The following is a 24,089-nucleotide window of genomic DNA, read 5'->3' on the forward strand; positions in this document are numbered from 1 at the left end:
AATGTGAGGAGATAAATTTCAAAGGAAAAGTTTAATAGGCAAAAGTGTCATAACTGCAAGATGTTAAGATAAATTCAAAGCCTCCAATAATAAGCTTGGGAGTTAAGAAGAAGATGTGTCACATGGAGAAAAAAACATAAGTCAAGAAGTCTATGAAGAGGCAACCTAAAAATCTCTAGCTGTCAGTAAGGGCTGGGGGACTACAGAGTGGCGACTGTAACCCCCAGCCTTGACCTTGACTGACACTGGCTCAGTGTAAGGATGGCTGTCAGTCAGAGTCGGGAGTGCGGATATAGATGTCACTTTGTATACTCAGAGCAGTGATTGAACCATCGCCGATGCCACCCCGTGACTGAAACAGCGTTCAGCTACATGCAGGCGCCGGCCAGCAATATAACGCTATTAACCTGCAGGTTGATAGCAATTTTTTCTGGTAACAGGTTCCTATTAAGAGGAATCTATCACCAAGAGCCACTCCAAACTATCTACAATATATCGTCAAATTGCTCTCTGAAAGACAAATCCACCCATACCTTTATTTTTGGAATCTTTTGCTTCCTGATGAAAAGATAGTTGTTTAATTCAATTGCAAATTAGGGTTAAGTGCTCTAGGCATGCCAAAGCACTCCCATGGTTCTACTACCTCCCCGTCTCTATTCCCTAGATAGAGTCACATTCTTCTGCAGTGTGGTCAAGCCAATGAGCTTGTTAAGTAGAAGACCACATACTGGCAGGGAGCAATAGAAAGGCAGCTCTGGATTAGTAGTAGGCAAGTAATTCTGATGTGCTTACTTCATAAAGGTCATGTTTTTGGACCAAATTACTGTGAAACTGAAACTTAATGAGTATTTTCTTTATATTAATTATCTGACTTCAAGCTTTCCTAACTGATCAGCTGATTGAAGAGGTCATGGCACTCCAGCAAACGCTGAGTCCCCTTCATTGTTTCCCAGTTTTGCACATTTTAGAGTGGCCGTGCCTGTTTTCTGCAGTGCCAAGGACAGCGAAAACAAAAAGTAGGAAGTTGTGTCTGGTCTACGGTGTTTAGGGTCGAAATCCCACATTCACTTGTATGGAGCTGATTTGCAAGGCGGAGACGTAATCACTTCTTAAATATCATAAATTCCCTTTAAATAACATATCAATGGCGACCAATACGATGGTCTACATCTGGTTCCGCAAAACATACAATAGAAGCAAAGATGAAGCTGTAGTAACATTTCTATAAGGCCATCACAAGTAGGTTTTCTGCTACTCAAACTACAGAACCCATATGTCAAGTAGTATAAACAGAGACAGATAATGACGATTTTACAGTATTTCCCATCTATTATAAGTCTTGTGGTTGTATGGAGTGCCTTTCCAATACTTTGCTAAATTCTTTTCATATTATGTTAATATTAGTAGTAAACAAACCTAACCTGTGGTAAGTCCATGATGAAGTTGTAGGCATTGGCTTCTTTTGCTGCTTTGATTATATCATCCATAGTTGCACTGTCCTTACCGAACCGGATGTTTTCTGCAATAGATGTAGCAAACAAGACCGGCTCTTGCTCCACAATTCCAATTAGAGAGCGCAGCCACTGAATGTTTAGTGAGCGTATGTCATGTCCATCCAAGGTCACCTATTAGATTCAAGGGGAGGCCAAAACTTACCAAGATGACCAATAGACTCCAGCTGCCGCTCTTATATATTTATCGTTATGGTACAATCTTGACTAAAGATTCTGTCTAGTGGCTACATCAGTAATCTGTGCCTGTGAGATGGGAGCTGTTATGAATGGGTCACCGAGGAGAAAAAAGCAAAACAAGCTAAGTCACAGAAAACCAGAGAGGTTGGTAACTATGCAGATTGCAGATCCCTGATCTTACCACACAACTAGCAGTAGCTGTGGAGCGTGCCTACAATGTTCCTAGACGCCTCGTCATGGCCGGAGGACTAAATAAGCCTAAAGCAAGAAAAGGGAAAACTAAATGCCCCAGAGCAGACCCCAAAGGAATAGATAGCCCCAACACATGTTTTGACGGTGAAACAAGATGAAGGCACAAACACAGGCAGGAAAATAGGCTGAGCAAATGATGGGGCCCAAACTAACTAGACAGGAAAGGAAAGGAAAGACACTGTCTGCAACCTGAAAAAAACCCTACAAAAATCATATCCAACACTTCTGAATAGCAAAATTAACCCTGAAGTCACTAGACTTCTCCCACTATATCAGCACTCTGAAATATTCTGAGACAGAGCAAAAAGAGACCAAACTAGTAAGGGACAAAAAGCCAATTGGCAAAATACTGATAAATAAGAGTGGAAATTCAGCATAGCCCCCAGCAAGGGCTGGCTGACCACACCAAAAAACTGAATAGACCAACAAAATCAAGTGTGAACATTAGCAGAAAAACTTAGCTTTAGATGACTGGAACAGAGCTGAAAACCAAGAGCTGACAAGCCGCAAGGAATCACCAGCAACTGAATAGGGCGTCGGCTGTCTTAAATCCAATCTGAGACTCCTAAGATCCAATCGTCATCCTCATTCTCAGGTGGCAGATCTCCACCTATCAAATCAGCCTCTCTACCTCCTGTTACCACCAGAGGGAGTCTGGAAGGAGAACTCACAACTGGTGGACCAGAGAATGAACTCACAACAGGAAGCCCTGCGAAACACCAGCTACCTGGTGGCATCTCCAGCTCCTCTTTTGCTTAGCCAGCTTGGCAAAAATGTCATTATTGCAGCATGACACACAAGTGACGTCGTGCCAGGCCGGCTAATCAAATGAACAGCTACAGATGCTGGCAGGTAGGAGACAGTTCTCTTGGGCTTCTTTCTTCCAGCCCCAAATTACTCATATTCCCACTGGTTTTGGTTCCTTGAATAAATTTGCACCATCTCTAATGTCAAATTTGCCTTTTCTTAAGTTCTTTTTTCTGCTGCTCCAATACACACAAAAGAAATAAACATGTGTATAACAAAACATGTGTAATTGCAACATTTTTCTGGGAAAAATACTTCATTTTCTGGAACAATTTAAAGGGAGCCAACACTTTCAGCCATGGCTGTACATGAGCTTGGAAGAGATGTAAAGGGTTATGGGCTGCAGAAGAGGGCAGGGATATGAGGAGAAAATTTTCTTTCTATTTGGCCAAGGTGAAAAATTGGAAAGTATGTATATGAGAAACTTAAAGGGGAAAAGGAAACTAGGAGGGATAGAAGGACATGCAACTAGTTGACATTTTAATTATTGTTTCTTCTTTCTAAGAATTTTTTCAGCTCTACTTTTTTCTATTGCACATGTAAATTGCAAAATTTAAAAATGACATATGAGTGTATTGTTCATGTGAATTATAATCAAAATTGGTATTAAAAAATTAAAAGTTATAAGAAACTAAAATATTGAAGCAGATAATTTTAAAAAAATTGAAGCAGATACTTAAAAAAGATATCACCACTTTATTGAATTAATACTCGTGGCAATCAAAGCTGATTCCTCAAAATTGTCTAATCCTAATCAGAACCAAGCCAAATCTCTAGATGCCGTGATGACTATATATCAAAAATCCCACCACTAGAGAAATGTGGAATTGACACTTTACAGAAAAGCCTATGAGGCATTACGACCGTATAGTTGTCCCATCATTATTTGGACAGCACTCACCATGCCTTCTTCGGGATCGTAGAAGCGCTGAATAAGTTGAACTGTTGTACTTTTTCCAGCTCCACTGGGTCCAACAAATGCTGTGGTCTCTCCAGATTTAATAACCATGTTTACCTTGTCTAAAATCTGAGCAAATTGTAATATACTGTAGTAGTCATTTTAGGAATAAACAAATGTTATGAATTAATTGGCGTCTCTTATTGTGATGCCATACGTCTCAGAGCCATAAATAAGAAGTTTGTGTTGAATGAATATGAACCACTGTTAATATAGAAAATGTATACATTCTTACTGTGATTACTCATTAATGAAGGCTGACAAAACAAGCTCATGTTCACATTACGCTATGGTTGGCGCATTCAAAACTCCATACGCATCCATTGGACTCCCTTTGTGCTACGGGAGTCAAAAAAGTGTCTTCTTGACCCATGGTAGCCCAATATATGCTAGTATAGTTTTCTTTCCCAGCATGTAATACCGTAGTACAAAACATAAATGTATACAATAAAACTATCAGTGGTATACCTTTTATTTACAGTCGAAAACCTATGGATGATGTGTCTTCACAGTGGGCAGTGACATAGCATGCACCCGGAGCAAGGCAAGTATTATGCCGCCTAACCCAGCAATGATACTCTGAGTGCCCCATTAAAGAAATTAATGTCCCCTGAGTGCCCCCTTTATAAAATATTAATACCCCCTTAGTTCTCACTTAAAAAAGTACTGATGCCACAAAAGTAATAATGCCATCTTTGTGCTCCACCCTGCTAAAAAATGAAGTGTAAACTCCTGTAATCTGAGAGACAGAAATGTCTTCTCCCCTGCACACGGACTGCTGTGAATGCAATGACATAATTGCGCCACCTACACCGGGACGCCAATAACTTGGCCCTAGGTCTACTGCAACCTGTGGCTAACAGGATGGAGAATGGTGGGGTAATAAGAAAGTAATGGCTACTAGAGATGAGTGAATTTGTTCAGATTTGGTTCCGAATACAATTCGGATTTGAATATTGTTTTTGCAATATTCGTCGAACACAGCCGAACGTCATTAGAGTCAATGGGAGTAGAAATTGATGAATATGTTCGGAACCGATGATAAGACATACATTTGTCCCGAATAGTGTTCGAATATGCCAAAATCCAAACAAATTCGCTCATCTCTAATGGCTACCTGCCACAGGATCCAATCTTATCGGGTGTTGTCGAAAGTGTATTTCAAAACGGGGCTTGTTTGGAATCAGGGGCAGCCGGTCAAAACTATAAGGCATGTGAACCACCCTGGATCTTTGGCATTAGCGACACCACAGCTACTATTTTGAATTTTCAATCTTTCTCTTGTTGAACAAAATTGACTGATGGCCCTAAGGCTGCTTTATTCGTCCCTTACTTGCTAGACTCCAGTAGATGAGAAGTCTCCCTGGTATACATGTATACATTTTCTCCTTGTAAGTACTTATCTCACGCACAAAGGCTACTGGATATTCTCAGAATGATAAGTGCTCTGTTCTATAGTAACTTTTGAATGCAAATCAATTGCACTTGTAATATTGAATGTGACAAGACCTCTTACCTTGACTTCTGGTCTAGACGGGTAATGGAAAGAAATATTATGAAATTCTATTTCTCCCTTGACCTTGTCCAGTTTGTATCCTTCTTCTGACATGCAGTCAATTTGTGGCTCCTGCATAGAACCACATAGAGACGTTACATCATTTGTTTTCCTATAAGGGTTTGTGCATGCGTCAAGCAAATTCTTCTGTAGCGGAAACCAGAGTGTTGGCAGGAAAAATGCTGCCTAAAAAATGCTAATTTTTGATGCGTTTTTACATGCATTTTCTTCCCAGTCATTTAACTTAATTAAAAACGCAGCAAAAGCACTGAAAGAATTGACATACTGCAGATTTTGAAAAAAAAGGCTATTTTCACATGCAGAATTTTTGCACTGCTTGCACTGCTCTTTTGTTGCATTTTTTCCCAGCAGAAAACAAGCTGCATTTTACAGTACCAGTAATTTTAGAAATCTTATGCACACGTTTGTTTGTTTTTCTCTCCTGACTAAATTTGAGCACTGCAGCTTTTTTCAAATGTGTTGCATATCAATTCTCTCAGAGCTTCTGCAGCATTTTTAACCCATTCATGAGACAAAAAAATGCACATAAAAATGCAGAAAATAAAGTAGCAAATGGTTTTTTTTTGCACCGTTGATGAATAAAACTAACTTACACATGTGATCCACCACCACCAAAAAAACAGCATAAAAACCACACCAAAATCGCACCAAAAAAGCAGCAAAAAAGTAGCAAAGCCTGCTTTTTGAAAGCAGTATTTTTACTGTCAAGAAAGCAGATTTTGGCGACAAAATAAAATGCTGCAAAACCACTCCATGTGAACATAACCAAACGCTTCGATGGTTCAAATCCACAAGGGAAAGAAATAAGGGACTGGCCGCACATCTCCTGACCCAAGCGTGACAGCTTCATATACTTCTATGGTCAGTCCGTGCACTGCTGCATCAGAGGAAACTCCTCTATGACATACTATCTTTATGAGAATTTGAATCATTATTCTGCATTTTCCTATACTCAGATAGAAGTAAACTTACGTTATCAATGGTCTCAAAAATGTTTGTGGCTGCTCCTCGCCCTGATGCAAAGGCCTGCAAGCAAGGCGATGCTTGACCAAGACTCAGGGCACCAACCAACACACCAAAAAACACCTACGACAAAGAAAACATGTATTCAAATTAACCCGTTCAATATATACAAATCTTTAGTACATGTGAATAATACATGTTAATACTTTTTCTTTCAGCTGCTTGTATTTTTTTTTCTTGCTTTTGCATGGTTTTGAGGTTTTAATTGTAATCAATTTGCCATTTACAGTAAATTATTTGCTCATATATATTAATTTCCTAAATTTGCAGGGACTGTTCTCACTTTTTAAAAACAGTTCCAGCAAATTTAGTCCCTTCTTTATGTGTCTGTGGGGCAGAACCTAAAAAGGAACCAAACCTTCAGCAAAGATCGCATAAATCAAAGGGTACATGTAAATATAGGAAACTTTATGATACATTTTATAAGAGAAATCTGCTTCCTTCCTCACTTATCAGACACTTCTTTGTCTCCCTACCGCCTCCTGAACGTGTCATCGACTCTGTGAAACCAATTTAAAGGGAATCTGTCACCGGAAGTTGGTGGGCTATGTAAATGCCCTGTGTCCGGTCGATGGGCGGTGTTTCTTTTTTTTTTCTCCACCCCATCCGTGGCCTCCGTCCGTGATCTTTTCCAGAATTAGAGTTGTTCTTCTCCATAGATTGCACATGCACAAAGCAATCTTGCCTCACGCACGCGCAGTATGCTTTGACCAACTGCGGGCAAAGCTGAAAATCATTACTACGCATGGGCTGGTACACTATGTCCCGGAACACAGCAAAATACTTCTGGGACACAGTGTACCAGCGCATGTGCAGTAATGATTTTCAGCTTTGCCCGCAGTTGGGCAAAGCATACTGCGCTTGCGCGAGGCAAGATTGCTTTGCGCACACGCGAACTATGGAGAAGAACAACTCTAATTCCGTAAAAGATCGCGGACAGGGGCCACGGATGGGGTGGAGAAAAAAAGAAGAAACACCACCCATCGGACCGGACACAAGGCATTTACATAGCCCGCCAACTTCCTGTGACAGATTCCCTTTAAGTCTGTCTTGTTCAGACATGATGGACTACATGTGTCATGTGACACAACTTATTATACTCTATGGAAGTGAGACAGGGGGACATGGAGGAGTGAGGAGTAGGGATGAGCGGGCCCGTGGATGTTTGGGTTCATCAGGTTCAACCAAACTTTAGTCCAATGTTCAGTTTGGGTACCAAACTCTACTCACACTTGAACCCAAACACCATAGAAGTCAATGGGCACCTGAAATTTACTGCTATAAAATGGTCGTAGTAAAGACATGGGGGCTGTGAAAAAGGAACCAGAGTACTCCCACAGAGTCTCTCTCTCTCTCTATCCAAACTCTAGATACTAAAACGGATTTCCGTGAGAAGTCTGGGTTCGGAGTTTAGCACCGGATAAGAGGTGGCTGGTATGAACCCTGAACTTTACAGTTCTGGTTCGTTCATCTCTAGTGAGGAGCAAGGAGAAGAAACAGGCAGAGGGAGAAAGACAAAGATCGTGATCAGCTTTCTAATAACTCTTTTATCTCCCCCCAGAGCTGATTCACATCCAGACCCCTTAGTTATAATTCCCTCCATGCTTCTGCAGCTTGTCTCTGTGTACTAAAAAAATAATGAAAAACTGGAATTTATCACTGTATACTGTGTCAAAATATATAAAGCACCAAAAAGTTAAGTATGAATTAAAACAGATAAACCAAAGTGCCACAATAATAGAATGAGAAAATAGAAAACGGTCTTAGGAGCGCAGGAAAGAGACTCAGATCTCTCGTCTGAGTCTCTTTCCTGTGCTCCTAAGACCGTTTTCCATTTTCTCATTGCTGCTATCCTCCATCAGAGGTTTTCGACTGGAGCTGCGGTGGAGACCTGACATTCTAATCTGCCCCTGGGTTGCTTCCTAAGCACTCCTCTATGACCGCTCATTACTGACTCTAACAATAATAGAATGGTCCTAGTATAAGAATGAAGGGCATGACACACTTACAGGGTAATATAATAATTGCTTCCAAAAATCCAAGATCCTTGGAAAGTACATAGCTATATAACTTCTATTAAAAAAAAAAATACCCGATTCCACAGAATTTATAAGGAGATGGTTATCAAAGATCAAAAAGATATGTACAGTAGTGGCTGTAGAAAGATCAAAGGAACTGTATACCAAAGCATAAATTAATGGATGCGTAATCGCTGTTAAGATCTATGGGACGAATATAAATCCCCACGAGAATCTGCCTCCAAAGCTTATATTAAATGAAAGGAGAGTTATCAGTGTGAGACATGTAACTAATACAGATCAGTAGACTTGAACTTTGTCTCATTAGCAAACATGTTAGCAGCTGCAGCTCTCACAGCTCTGCTGTACAGCAACACTAGCTGCCTGTGAGATGGAAGCTGAACCACTGAGAGGAGCCTGCACAGGTGTCAGTTATAATCACACACAGCTCTGCAGTGAGATAAGGAGAACAGTGAGCGGCCATTACACATCACACTGGTAATGCCCCTTTCATTTATAATAAGCTCTGGAGGCAGATTCTCAGGGAAATCTATATCCGGCCCATAGATCTTAACAGCTCATTTACATATTAAGGTAAAAAAAATGATTTTTCGGGAATTAAACATCAGATCGCAGATATCAAGGTATCATTTTATTCAGCTTTATTTGACCTAAGATGGCTTAGAATTTGTTTGTCCTACTGACAAGATTCCATTTAATATATTAATTTAATATATTAACATGCAGTTTCCGCCTGAACTCCCTCAAGTGATATTTTATATCCAGATATATGAAAAAGTTTGAAATTGCATGACACCAAAACCATAAGTGTGTAAAGAGAGCACAGTCTCTCAATAATAGGGAGCGCCTAACTAGATTGATCCTACAAAGATATGGGGTATTAAATAAAAAAATAAATAACGAGGGCCGTCCTTGGGGAAATATGAATGTAAAAGTATTAATTTTTATTACAAGTTCCAAACAAGATGTAAAAGACATATAAGAACGGACAAACAATGTATACACTTATATGTGTGACGTTCAGGAACCGACAACGTCCGAGAGTGGATCTGGAGCCCCTGGGCCGAGCATACCAGGTGAGGACCAACCCCTATACAGGGATCGTTAAGGGCAGGACCACAGGGGTCATAACCGCGACAGCCGGTACCAAGAGGGATGGCTCGAGGGACAAGCTAGGAGGGCAGAGATACCGGACAGAGACCAGGGTACCAGAGCGAGGTAACGGAGGAAACCAGGAAGCAGTTACTTGTAAGGTAGCAAGACTACGCCACAGGAGGCGAGGGAGTACAGAGGAGGGAGCCACGAGAGGGAACGTAGGAGCAGAAGGGCAGAGGACAGGGAACCCAGGAGGGAAGGGAAGCCCAGGAAGAGAGGAGGGGGACCTGGAGGTATGTAAAACCAGAAAATAGGTAGGAGGAGCACTGGGAGAGAAGAACGGACAGGACGAGGCTGAGGCAGACAGAGGGGAACTGAGCAAGACACAAGGCAGGTGTACTATAGAGGAACTATAGCGGCCAGAGAGTGCGGGGATGCCACACAATCATCAGGCGTCTTCCCATAGGGAGGACGCCTGAAATACCTAATGGCCAGGAAGTGAGCAGCAAGCCCCGCCTTCACCGACGCCCATCGCTGGATGAAGAGAGCGGGCGGGCGCGTGCCCGCGGCCTAAGGACAGAGCGTGGGGATACAGCAGAGCGGGAGGACGGGTAACAGAGTGCACTGACGGGGGAGTGTCGGTGGGGAGAGGTAGCGGCGGATGCCGCCGCTGATGAGGCATCGGCGGGCTCGACCGCCAATGTCACAGTACCCCCATCCTTACGTCCCCCCCTTCTGAGAGTGGCCAAAAACTTTTTCAGTATAAGAGGGGCATTAACATTCTCTCGAGGTTCCCAGGACCTCTCCTCGGGGCCAAAACCCTTCCACTCAATGAGAAAGAGTCTTCCCCCTAACTCTTTTCATAGCCAAAATGTCCTTTAATTCAAAGACGTCTTCAGCTCCAATTGGTGAAGGAGGAGCAGTGGAGGTAGGTTGGAACCGATTCAGAACCACAGGTTTCAGGAGCGAGACATGAAAGGCGTTAGGGACTCGAAGTGAAGCCGGCAACCTCTGTTTATAAGCCACCTCATTGATGCGTCCAAGTACTTCGAAAGGCCCGGTGTTACGGGGACTTAACTTGTAGGAAGGACCTTTCAGACGGATATGCTTGGTCGAAAGCCAAGCTTTGTGGCCGGGATGATACGGTGGAAGGTCCCTTCGTCTTTTGTCCGCATGTTTTTTGATTCGGGTACTGGCCTTTACAAGGGCTTCTCTGGTCTCCTTCCAGATTTGCGAAAATTCCAAGGCAAGAGTATCTGCTGCGGGAACTCCTGATGACGTGGAAAAGGGCAGCGGAACCCCCGGGTTCTGACCAGAGACTACAAAGAATGGTGACTTGGTGGTAGATTCGCTGGGATGATTATTATGGGCAAATTCAGCCAAGGTAGGAGAGAGACCCAATTGTCTTGATGGGCGTTGGAAAAGTGGCGTAGTTTGGTTGTTAGAACCTGATTAATCCGTTCCACTTGCCCGTTGGTCTGTGGATGATAAGCGGAGGAGAAGTCGAGAGATGTGCCCATAAACCGATAGAGAGCCCTCCAGAATCGAGAGGTAAATTGGACTCCACGGTCAGGCATAATTCGTTTAAAAAGGCCATGTAGCCTGAAGATCTGGTGGATGAAGATCTCGGCCAACCTTGGAGCTGAGGGCAGACCGGGCAAAGGTATAAAATGGGCCATCTTGGAGAAGCGATCTGCTACGACTAAGATGGTAGTGCATCCAGCTGAGTGGGGCAAGTCCGTTACGAAATCCATTGCGATTTGCCGCCATGGAGCCTCCGGAACCAGTAACGGGTGAAGAAGACCGGGAGGCAGGGTTCTCGGAACTTTGTTCTGAGCACAGGTCGTGCAAGAGGCTACGTAGTCCATCACGTCTTGGTGAAGGGAGGGCCACCAGTAGTAACGGGAGAGAAGCAGGAGGGTCTTCTTGGTCCCAACGTGCCCGGCAACCTTGGAGGAGTGCCCCCAGCACAGCACCTCCGGGCGTTTATCCTGGGGAACAAAGGTTTTGCCTGGTGGTGGGGTAGAGAAATTCACAGGAGCCACGGTGATAACTTTGGCAGGCTCGATAATATATGATGGACTCTCATCCCCTTCAGGCGACTGCAAGGACCTGGAGAGAGCATCCGCTTTGATGTTCTTATCGCCGGGACGGAAGTGAAGCTTGAAATCAAAATGAGAAAAATACAGAGCCCATCTGGCTTGTCTGGAATTGAGTCTCTGAGCGGACTGCAGATAGGCCAAATTCTTGTGGTCCGTGAAGATAGTAAAGGGGTGGACTGCCCCTTCCAGCAAATACCGCCATTCTTCCAGAGCCATCTTAATGGCCAGCAATTCCCAGTCTCCAATGGAGTAATTGCACTCTGCAGGCGAAAAGGATTTAGAAAAGAACCCACAGGGAACCAGCCGCCCAGATGGAGCCTGCTGGGAAAGGACCGCCCCGGCTCCGGTGGAGGAGGCATCCACCTCTAAGACAAAAGGCCTACTGACCACCGGGCGATGTAAGATCGGTGCTGATGCAAAAGAGCGTTTCAAGGCAAGGAAGGCGTCATCTGCCTCGGGAGACAAGCTGTTTGACTTAGTTCCTTTACGGGTCAGAGCCGTAATGGGCTTGGTCACTGTGGAAAAATGAGGCACAAACTGTTGGTAATAATTAGCGAATCCGAGGAAACGCTGGATGGCTTTTATACCAACAGGACGAGGCCACTTGAGCACCGCTGAGAGCTTTTCTGGATCCATCCTCAGACTGGAATATGTGATTATATAACCCAAGAAGGGTAACGAGGTTTGCTCAAAGAGGCACTTCACAATCTTGGCGTAGAGATGATTCTCTCGAAGACGATGCAGGAACATGCGAACGCTTCTCCGATGAGAGGATAGGTCGGGCGAAAAGATGAGAATATCATCTAAGTACACCACCACGCAGGAATACAGTAGATGCCAAACCACCTCGTTAACGAATTCCTGAAACACGGCCGGAGCGTTGCAGAGGCCAAACGGCATGACTAAATATTCATAATGACCATCACAGGTATTGAAGGCTGTCTTCCACTCATCCCCTGCACAGATCTGGAATAGATTATAAGCTCCCCGCAGATCCAACTTCGTGAAGACCCGAGCCCCCCTCAGCCGGTCGAAGAGTTCAGGGATGAGCGGAAGCGGGTATCGATTCTTAACGCTGATATTGTTCAAGCCCCGGTAGTCAATACATGGTCGGAATGATCCGTCTTTCTTCCGAACAAAGAAAAAGCCTGCGCCTGCAGGGGACGAGGACTTCCGAATGAACCCCTTGGCCAGGTTTTCTTGAATGTATTCCATCATAGCCGTGGTCTCTGCTGGGGATAGAGGATACGTTCTCCCTCTGGGAGGGGTGGCTCCGGGGATCAGGTCGATAGGGCAGTCATAGGTCCGATGCGGAGGCAGTGAATCTGCTTCTTTTTTGCTAAAAACATCGGCATACGCGTGATACGGTGCGGGAAGGCCCGGGAGCTCGACTGGCTTAGGCAGCGAAAGAGGAAGGACGATGGACCGCAGGCAACGTTCATGGCAGGAGTGACCCCACCGCAGAATCTCCCCTGAGCGCCAGTTAACAACTGGCTCGTGCAGCCTGAGCCAGGGTAATCCAAGGAGAACAGCATGGGATAATTGCGGCAGGACGTAAAAGGCGATCCTCTCGAAATGAAGTGCTCCAATTGGCAGGTCTACTTCGGTAGTAACCATGGTGACTAGCTCGGGGAGAGGATTGCCATCAATGGAGGCGATAGCGCGCGGGTTTTTTAGGATGACCACCTGAATCTGGAGCTTATCAACCTCTTCTTGCCGAATGAAATTACCAGCCGCACCCGAGTCCTCATACGCCTCCACAGATCTACGCTCCCGACCTGCAATAATTAAAGCTGAAAGGGTAAGGGGCAGAGAGGAATTATGATCACCTAGGTAGAACTCTCTTACCTACCCTAGGTGGAGGCGTTTCCCGGTTTCTCAGGACAGGTGCGCACAAAGTGATTGGCTCCACCGCAATAAAGACAGAGACCGTTCGTCATCCTCTTCCTGCGTCGCTGTTCAGACATCCTGATACGATCTATCTGCATGGGCTCGGGGGCGACGCTAGTGGAGGGCGCAGGGGAGCGTGGAATAGGAGCTTGATACGGCCTAAAGGGCCTTTTCTCCCTAGCGGCCGCGGCACCAGCGGGATCCATGGCCTGATGATACTGTGATGTTCAGGAACCGACAACGTCCGAGAGTGGACCTCTGGGTCGCGGATCTGGAGCCCCTGGGCCGAGCGCGCCAGGTGAGGACCGACCCCTATACAGGGATCGTTAGGGGCAGGACCGCAGGGGTCAGAACCGCGACAGCCGGTACCAAGAGGGACGGCTCGAGGGACAAGCTAGGACAGAGAGAGGGCAGAGATACCAGGGTACCGGAGCGAGGTAACGGAGGAAACCAGGCAGCAGTTACTTGTAAGGTAGCAAGACTACACCACAGGAGGTGAGGGAGTACAGAGGAGGGAGCCACGGGAGGGAATGTAAGAGCGGCAGGGCAGAGGACAGGGAACCCAGGAGGGAAGGGAAGCCCAGGAAGAGAGGAGGGGGACCTGGAGGTACGTAAAACCAGAAAATAGGCAGGAGGAGCACTGGGAGAGAAGAAAGGACAGGACAAGGCTGAGGCAGACAGAGGGGAACTGAGCGAGACACAGGGCAGGTGTACTATAGAGGAACTATAGCGGCCAGAGAGTGCGGGGATGCCACACAATCATCAGGCGTCTTCCCCATAGGGAGGACGCCTGAAATACCTAATGGCCAGGAAGTGAGCAGCAAGCCCTGCCTTCAGCGACGCCCACCGCTGGATGAAGAGAGCGGGCGGGTGCGCACCCGCGGCCTAAGGACAGAGCACGGGGATACAGCAGAGCGGGAGGACGGGTAAGAGAGCGCGCTGACGGAGGAGCGTCGGTGGGGAGAGGCAGCGGCGGATGCCGCCGCTGATGAGGCATCGGCGGGCTCGACCGCCGATGTCACAGTATGCAATGCCAAATAGATCTGTGGTGAGGACACAAAGAAAGTACATCACCAAGGACAATAACATATACAGTATTATAGAAACCAAGCAGTGGGGGCACCACAATACACAGATCATATAGTGGGATCAGCCCCAGCCTATTCAAAATAGCATATACATCAACAAGAAGAAAGAAGAATAAGCTATGAATTGGGGGATCACCACCTCTGTGTTAAGTGCATGTGTGCATTTATATTTGTTTTAAAGAAGTTTTTGGCCACGTGTCTACACAATGTTCAGTGCTGTCTTTACTGCCCACAGCATTTCAACAACAATCAAAATCTATAGGGGCTGACATCTTGCCTCTCTTATGATGAGTGAATGTGTGCACTTATAATTGTTCCAAAGAAGTCCCTGGCCGTGTGTATACACATTGCCTGGTGCTGTCTTTTACTGTTTACAGCAACTTAGCTACAATCATATTTTATAGGGGCTGATACTATGCCTCTTCCATGATAATCGAATGTGTGCATCTATACTTGTTCCAAAGAAGTTCTTGGCTGCGTGTACCTACTGTATATATATATATCTGTACAGTCGATTTTTGCCACTTTGCTATGCTGTGTTTTTCTTTTTGGTATTGTTTACTTATTTATTTGACAACAGTGATTCTATTTATCATTTATTGCTCACTGAGATTATTATACATGCTCATCTATGTGGGACATATTAAGGTAAAATGTAAAAATCAAAAATAAATATGCTTGTATTGCAGTGTACTACCTCTTTGCGGCTCTGCCTATTTCATGGCGCTTATAGTAACGCTTATGTGGCATTGCCGCAGTAGAGCATATGCAATTGGTGTAGATTAATGTCTCTATAGTAGATGAGGGCCATGACGTTCCATATGTCAGCAAATACCGGCGCTTGTAACATGTAACTGATCCGGTTTCTGTGGCAAACTGGGGTTATGATGTTCTTCTTTCTAGTGGACGCATGCGTTGTGCCACTACTATGCAATGTTTGTAGCGAACCATATTTTGATTTCTTACCTTCATGACAAACATGTTTTGCGATGCGCTTTTTTTGCCCCATGGAAAACGTACATGCGGCTTTTTGGAGTGCACGCAATTGCTGTACATTGTACATTATAGTTTCCATGGTAAACGATGGTTATGACGTTCTGTCTGCCACCAAATGCCGGCGCATGCGTAGTATTGTCTGTAACCTGCAATTGACTTGGCCTTTATGGTAAATGAGGGCTGTGATGCTCCCTCAGCTTAAGTGGACACATACCTAATGTTGCTGCAGCTTAGCGTTTTTTGAATCTCATTCTGGTCCTTTTGCTACGGCAACTATGATTTGTGAGGGTTGTAGCACTTTAAGAGGGGTGCATGCGTGGTACTGCTATAGCGGAGCACACACCGGACACCGCCCTTCTTTGAGGGTTGTGACGCCCCCCTTGTTTCATTAAAAGTCGGCGCATGCGCAGTACTGCCGGTAACTTGAAATGAGTCCGGCCTCCATGACTAATGAGGGTTATGATGCTCTTCCTGTTAAGTGAACGCCGGCGCATGCGCAGTACTGCCGGGAAAATGAAACCAACCTGGTAAGCGATGCAGCTGAGTTCCATGACTGAAATTTTGTTACATATATAAAGAACTGTTCGGACCACACTCACTATCCCTGACGAAGCCACTGCACGTGGCGACACGCGTCGGGTATCGTCTTCCCCCCTGCTTCCACCCCTCACAGGTTATGCTATCTGACGCCAGTATTCCAGGGCTCATGCACAGAGTATGGATTTTTTATTTTCAGTCCATGCTGATGGTGCTGGGTTATATTAGCACTGCATATTTATGTATGGTTGCCATTATAGGGATTTTTTGGCTTGGGTGACCAGCTTTTGTGCATTTCCACGATCTTTTAGATGCCCTTTCCAGTTTTCAAATGAGTATAGGAGCTATTTTCTCCCATTCTTGGAGGCCTTAATCATATTCAGTTATTGTGTGGTATGCTGTTTATATGAGCTGGTATTTGATCACCTGTTATTGTGGGGTGCAGCTATAGGGTGGGTGCTCCATTATGAGCTTTTGTTTGTTATGTCACATGTGTGACTTTTTTAATGTTTTTATAGTGTTTGTGGTGTTTATGTGTCAATAAAATTGTCTCTTTTTAAGCCAAATCATGTGTTCTGTGGTGATCCCCCAATTCATAGCTTATTCTTCTTTCTTCTTGTTGATGTATAACATATGCAGTATTATCAACCATAATTATGGGGCAGCTCAGGGTTTATTGATAAAAATAGAGGTTAGTGCAAATGAGGGACAAAGTCACTTCAAATAGAAACTCTAATATTGTAATGTGGCCATAAGATCGACCACTCTCATTTTTTTGTTTTGCTTGATTTTTGAGGGTTAATCCTCCATATCTTTGTAAGATGCATATGAAAAAGCTTATAGAATTTAACATATATTTATATAAAAAAAATATTTTTTGGGTGGTTAAACAGTTTAAAGAGAATGTGGCATCAGAAAATGACCAATTGCTTATTTCAGAGTTTATGTTAGATGTTGTTTATGATTTTTTGTCTATCATTTTTGTTCAGTATATCTATAATTAAGAAAACAAAAAAGAACAGTACTGTAATTGTTTTTTCACACTGATCATTGACCTTCAAAAACACAGATTTGTAGGCCATGATTCATCAAAGCAATTTTGTCAGAATGCTGGCTTAAATTGCTTTGAAAGGTTGCAATTTTTTTTTTAATTTTTGCATTTTTCTGCCTATTTCTCCCAGCTGCACCAAAATGCACAGAGCTGAGGCGGGATGGGGGCGTGAAGCCATAGCTTGTCTAATTTATGATGACCTGTTACATTCCTTACGCCAGAAATCTTACTCTGGCCATGGACTGGAGTAAGATTTCTGACTTAAAATGGAGGTGCACCCTCAGATACTACTGAAACGGGACGTAATCAAAGGATGGCGCTAACAGAAGTTGTAGTAAGTGACCTTAGCATTGCCCCTGATGACACTTTGTTTCAGAGCAGAAAAGGAAGCGGCAAGAGTGATGCAGCCCCATACACTGATTACGATCCATTGGAAGTAAAAAAAGAAACCCACAACTAGTTAGACATAAAGTTTGAAATTCATAATGTTTAGGACAACCCCTTTAAGAATGAACATAGTAAAACTTGGGGATTTTATGTAAATGCCATTCATGTGATATGGATGGCTTCTCTAGTTTCCATCTGCAAAATAAATGCAATATTTTATCCTATGTAGCTGTTAGAAATAATTCGGGCTTCATAAATCAATTGTGCATGAGCTGATATTGCTATAAACATGCCATTGTGTTTGCATTATTAATCATCAGCTACGCAAGATTCATCCTTGGGCAAGGTTTAGAAGTTCCTAACTCCAATTACTAAATAAATAATCTACTTAATATGAGTTAATTATTTGAACAAAGCATTTTCAGAGTGATTTACAATATGTAGCTATGTTCTAAAATGTGACTAGTACAGGGGTTATAGAACGGCAGCAGAAAAAGTATTTAAATAAAAAAAGTACTTAAAATAAAAGCTGGTAAATCCATCTTCCCTTCTCTGCAGCAACAATGCAATGACAATCCCTCACCAGCCTTAGCATATCTGCTAGCAGTGATGACGTCACTGGAATGTAAACACAAACTGATGGGAGAATTCTGGAACATCAGCTCTGGAGTTCCAGGTAATTGACACCTGAGTAATGTTTTTCTTAAATCCAAACTGATGGGAGAATTCTGGAACATCAGCTCTGGAGTTCCAGGTAATTGACACCTGAGTAATGTTTTTCTTAAATCCAAACTGATGGGAGAATTCTGGAACATCAGCTCTGGAGTTCCAGGTAATTGACACCTGATTAATGTTTTTCTTAAATCCAAACTGATGGGAGAATTCTGGAACATCAGCTCTGGAGTTCCAGGTAATTGACACCTGAGTAATGTTTTTCTTAAATCCAAACTGATGGGAGAACTCTGGAACATCAGCTCTGGAGTTCCAGGTAACTGACAACTGAGTAATGTTTTTCTTAAATCCAAACTGATGGGATAACTCTGGAACATCAGCTCTGGAGTTCCAGGTAATTGACACCTGAGTAATGTTTTTCTTAAATCCAAACTGATGGGAGAACTCTGGAACATCAGCTCTGGAGTTCCAGGGAATTAACACTTGAGTATTGTTTTTCTTAAAAAAGAGCAAAAATAGAGGCAACACTCAAATGGTCCAACTGAAAAAAGTGCAAAGTTTTATTATTGCACCTAAACGGGTGAATAAAACACCGCATATTTTAACTTGGACCCCCTAAGAGCTTCCTCCATGTTGGCTCTTTTGTATATCTAGAGCATTTCTTTGGCAATTGCCCTGGGCAGGACTGCACCATTGATACCATTGACTGAGAACTGTGCTATTTTTTATCTACTACAGATGTCTCAAGATTTTGCAAAGCAGTTAAAAAAAGAAACCGACAAATATGTAATAGCTATTAAAGATGTATCCTCAATGTTTCTATTCCCATTTTGCTATCTTTCTTGAGAATAAAAATTCTGCAGGAAGATTTAATTCTCTGTGCTTTTATGTGCAGGAAATTGCAGCTGATTTATGGAGAACTCCTGTAGTTTCTGCACAAAAAGTGTCCAGACTGCAGCTGATCAGGGGATTAAATTCGGAAATGCAACTATTTTTTTCCTCGGACCACCTTGGTCCTACAAAAAAATCTGGCATGTACAGGGCCCCACAGAATAACACTGATTCGAGTGTGATCATATGATTTGCTAGATTGCACTCGGACTGAAATTACGGTCGGCAGAACAAGCCCTTAATTCCATAGCACTTTACAGAAATTATCATCAGTGTACCCATTGTGGCTCACAATCTAAATTCCCTATGTGTAAGTTTGTAGAAAGTGGTAAAAATCACACGCTAAAGGAAGAACATACAAAATCCTTATAGCACATGTGTTACTCTTGGTGAGATTTGAACCCCGGACCCCAGTTTTACAAAGCTACAGTGCTAACCACTGAGCCACTGTACTTGAAATTAATTGTGTATCTCTAGTGGCTACAATTAAGTCAACATGCAACCCTTTACTGAGCCTTGCACTACAATACTTGAGATCTTTAGTTTTTATTGTGCTACTTTGTCCACTTTAAAAAAAAAAAATTAAGAAAGTTTGACACTATTTAATAGGAGTACACAGGGTTGAATTTTTTCAGTTTATTCTGGAGTACTTTGCACTAAGACCAGGGTAAGAAACAGTAATCTCAGTAAAGTTACAATTTACCTGTAATAGATTTCCCGGTGAATATTCTTCTTCCTCAAGAACCAGCTTAGACCCGTACCAAAATGCCAATGCGTAACAAAGAAATATTATGAACCACAAGTATCCAGTGAAAAATCCCATAATAACGCCTTTCCTTATTCCCCAGCGCTGAGCGTACACAAGATTTCTATCATATCTGCGTAGAGATGAAATTTATGAAAGTATTATTAAGATCATGAAATATACTTATAGTTGCTGATTTTTACGATTAGGTTACATAAGGTTTACTTGAAATGTACGTGGTCTCTGAAATGTTCTATAGATGGTTATTGGATTTAACATTAAAGCTGGGTTCACACGTACCGGAACTCTCGCGGAAATTACCGCGAGAATTCCGGAATTCCATTCCGCGGGAAAATCGCATTTTAAATTCCCGCGATTTTCCCTCGGAAAAACTAGCATTTTGCAAGCGTAATTAGCTTGCAGAATTGCTAGCGTTTTCCAAGCGATCTGTAGCATCGCTTGGAGAACTGATTGACAGGTTGGTCACACTCGTCAAACACAGTGTTTGACGAGTGTGTCCGACTTTTTACTATTGAGGCCGCCTATGCGGCATCAATAGTAAAAGATAGCAAGTAAAAAATAATAAAAAAATATATATATTGTTATTCTCACCTTCCGACGTCCCGCGCAGCCTTCCCGCCTCTCTCCATGCTCCCGGTCCCAGTAATCCTTTGCGACAATTACCGCAATGACGTCCATTCTCTCGGGATCGCGACGTCTCGCGGTCATTCGCGAGGACGTCGCGTGAATGACAGTGAGACTTTGCGATCCTGCGAGAACGGACGTCATCGCTCGCAAAGGCTGACTGGGAACGGGAGCGTGGAGAGAGGCGGGAAGGCTGCGCGGGACGTCGGAAGGTGAGAATAACAATATTTTTTATTTAAAATTCTATTTTTTACAGGGATATGGTACCCAAAGCCCGGAGGACATTCTCCTCTCCTCCGGACCGTGGGTACCATCCGCAAATGTTCTGCTTACTTTTCGCATGGTGTGCACAGCCACATGCGGAAAGTAAGCAGAACAATGCATTCCTATGGGTGCGGGATCGCCGCGATTCCGCGAAATTAAAGAGCATGCTGCGTTTTTTACCGCAAAGCAATTCCGCCACGGTAAAAACCGCAGCATTAGCACAGCATTGCGGAATCCCATAGGAATGCATGGGATGCTTATTTTTCGTGTTTTCACGGCAAAATTGCACGGTTAAAACCGTCGCGGAAACGCGAAAAAACTGCAACGTGTGAACTCAGCCTAAGGGATTCTCCAGGAAAATAAAGCGGTATTACGGTAAATATCTGAAGGTTGAGTGATAACTTGTTGATCCGTGGGGGTTCGACCATTGTGATCGGCAGAACAGGAAACTTTTATCCACTTTAGAATGTGGAACATGTTTGACTACCACTACAATAGTTCCCTATGGGGCCACATTTTGTAACAGGGATAAAAGTTCCCCATCGGGGATAAGAATTCTACTCTCTGCTGAATAAATAAATTATTACTCCCCTCATGACTCACCTATCCAGCTGTTCCCACAACCCACATTCACACCCCAACAGATTAGTAAATTAGTAAAGACCCCTTTAACGAGACGTGGTGCATATATGCTACAACTCTGTTCATGGTCTATATGATTTTTGGTCTCGCTTTCACATTATCACTCTGAAAGACTTGTAGAACTTATTGTTGGTCATGTCAAATCAGTACCGCACCAGTCCTGTGGGGGCCCAGACCCCCGATTCTTGTGATCGATGAGGGTCCTAGCAGTTAGACCCACAGTGATAACTCATTTTTGAGCTGTCCTGTGGATACATAATAAATGTGTTTATGTCATAACACTGTTAAGACTATATAGGCGATGTGCAAATGGAGATGGTTTGAATTAGTGAAAAGCAATCAGTTTTCAACTGCAAACCACTGGAGGAAACTCTTTTTCTTTGGAGGAGTTTATTGGAGAAATGTTCCATTTCCCGAGTATTTTAAGAGAGTTTTCTCCTAATGATATTTTGCAGCCTTCTGATTGGATTGTGCCTAGTTTGGCGCAGATTCCATCTGGAGACAATCTAAAAGAAGTGACATGCACCTTCTTTTCTGAAACATGAGTTTTACTAGAACCTGAAGCGGAAAAAAATGCTCAAAACACTGAACATACAAACAGCAAAGTGGTTTTACATTCTATTCATAGTTTTTAAGGTTGATGGTAGACTTGAGTCCATCCAGTTCAACCTATAACTTAACATGTTGATCAGAGGAAGGCAAAAGCCCAAAGGCATCTTCGCAACATAATGTAATGGCAGGTAATAGTTGGAAGACCCTTGAACACATTTTACATTGGGGAAAGATGATTAAAGCTGTTCCTCTGACTAAGGACAGGATAAGTAAGATCTGCCATACTTACCAACATTAGAGTTGACAATATAAGAATATTTATGCCCACCCAGATATGAACCCAAGCCCACTCAGGAACACACATTGTTGGGCAGACTAAACACAAATTCTGCCCATAGGGAAAGTCCCAATTTTTTGGTATAATATCTTAAAAATCAGGTTAGTTCCCACAAATTCAGGACTGTTGGCAGCCTTGTGTTGTTTCTCCACCTTTGCCTTTTATTTTAGTGCTACTGTAATGAAATGGTTAGATGACAGATTCTTTTATATTTACTCTATAAGGTGTGTATGCAATCACTGATCCCTTTTTCAAGGAAGGGTTCCTTCATCAAAGACAAGTGTCTCGCTGTTACATGTTGGGGGTCAGAGGAGGAACCTCCCTCCATTATTTCCCCTACAAGGGTAAATGTTAAAATGAGTCATAATGAATTATGAAGCACAAACCTATCAACCTCTTTCAATTCTCCACCAAATGCTGCTACTGTTCTAATTCCAGAAAGAACCTCATCAGCAACCGCTCCGGCTTTAGCATAGGCCAGCAATTCTCTGCCTGTTAGTTTTGCAACCGCCTATAATCCAAAGGATAAATTAGGAAAATGGATAGATACTTGCTATAAAACTAAGGGCTACCTGAATAATTATCCAAGGTCACAGCAGAATACATCTTACCAGGGCCATCAGGGCAGCTCCAATACCAATGAGTGGGCTCACAGCTATAATCACCAATGTCAATTTCCATCCATTAACGAATCCCAGAAGGAAGCCAGCTAAAAATGTTGTAAATCTTTGAATAAATATTCCGACTTGGTCAGCAATGGCATCATTAATTTTGTTGATATCACTGTAGTGGAAAACAATTTTGTTACTATCACACGATCACATGTGCTATATTTCCACATATGAGATAAATGGATAATTCTTATCAGGCTTTGATTAGAGTTTAATCAAAGTGTAATACAAGTGATCTTCTTTTCTTGTACGTGGATAAATGAAAGAAAAAAATTTTTTTCTATTCTGGATGTCATCTGAGTGTGGGTCCGATATTTTAAAGTAACCATTGATTTGCATTGACGATTTTGATCCTACCCTCACATCGATATTGGACATGTCACCGCGATTTTCCTTTGACCTCTCGGTCTGCAAAAAATCATGAACATAAATTGTGGAATACTGATGAAACAAATCCGTTTTTCTGCCAGATCCGTCTAGCGGCATTGTTTCACTCACTGGCATTGTTTATAAATGTTTCCTGGGGGCTGGCCAATTGGATCTGAGCATGCTCAGACTTCAAACGGATCTGGTGGCTGGATCCGTCTTTTTCCGGATTTGGCGCCTTCCGGCGCCCATAGACTTCCATTGTAGCAAAAAGCCGTAAGCGCCACATCCGGCTCTGTCCGGTTTTCGCCGCAGACAAAAAACGTTACTGGAGACGCTTTTTCCAGATGCCGGAAATAACATTTTAGCTGGATCCAGCCAAAACCGGAAGAAACGGGAGGCCATGCAGCACGATCTGGCGCTAATACAAGTCAATGAGAAAAAAACAGTTCCGGCGGCAGATTTCGCCGGTTCCAGTTTTTCTAAAAATAGCCGGATCCTGCCTGTCTGAAATAACCTAATGTGTGAAAGTAGCCTAAGAGAGGTGATAAACCAAAATGCAAAGCCAAAATCATGACACTTCCCACCAGCGGCAGGCACAGACAGAAGAGGGCCCCTGTACAAGAACAGTATATGGGCCCTTTGCAGTCCAGAATCTTATCATAATGCGCAATTCCAAGTGCTTTGGAGGTGGTAGTGGCCCTCTTGCCTCTTAGGCTCTTATGTGGTTGCACAGGTTGAAGCAATGATTGATTTGTTCTACTTACTTCCCACACTACATGTCTACAAAGTGCAGGTAGAAGCTGGGGCCA

The 24,089-nt window shown here is 43.3% G+C and overlaps 1 protein-coding gene across 1 annotated transcript in view; it reads right to left on the reverse strand.

Moving 5' to 3' along the window:
- Positions 1-24,089, reverse strand: part of LOC141049381 (bile salt export pump-like) — a 120,302-nt gene that overhangs the window by 37,594 nt on the left and 58,619 nt on the right. Inside the window, exons 9-15 of the mRNA XM_073545800.1 lie at positions 22,852-23,023; positions 22,627-22,751; positions 19,759-19,933; positions 6,257-6,370; positions 5,225-5,335; positions 3,652-3,777; positions 1,422-1,625 (exon numbers count right to left, since the gene is read on the reverse strand). Coding sequence (XP_073401901.1) covers positions 1,422-1,625; positions 3,652-3,777; positions 5,225-5,335; positions 6,257-6,370; positions 19,759-19,933; positions 22,627-22,751; positions 22,852-23,023 — 1,027 coding nt within the window. The remainder of the gene's footprint in view (positions 1-1,421; positions 1,626-3,651; positions 3,778-5,224; positions 5,336-6,256; positions 6,371-19,758; positions 19,934-22,626; positions 22,752-22,851; positions 23,024-24,089) is intronic.

The sequence above is a fragment of the Dendrobates tinctorius genome, unplaced genomic scaffold (genome assembly GCF_039654945.1).
Source record: "Dendrobates tinctorius isolate UK_male_01 unplaced genomic scaffold, ASM3965494v1 ptg000143l, whole genome shotgun sequence".
Classification (NCBI taxonomy): Eukaryota; Metazoa; Chordata; class Amphibia; order Anura; family Dendrobatidae; genus Dendrobates; species Dendrobates tinctorius.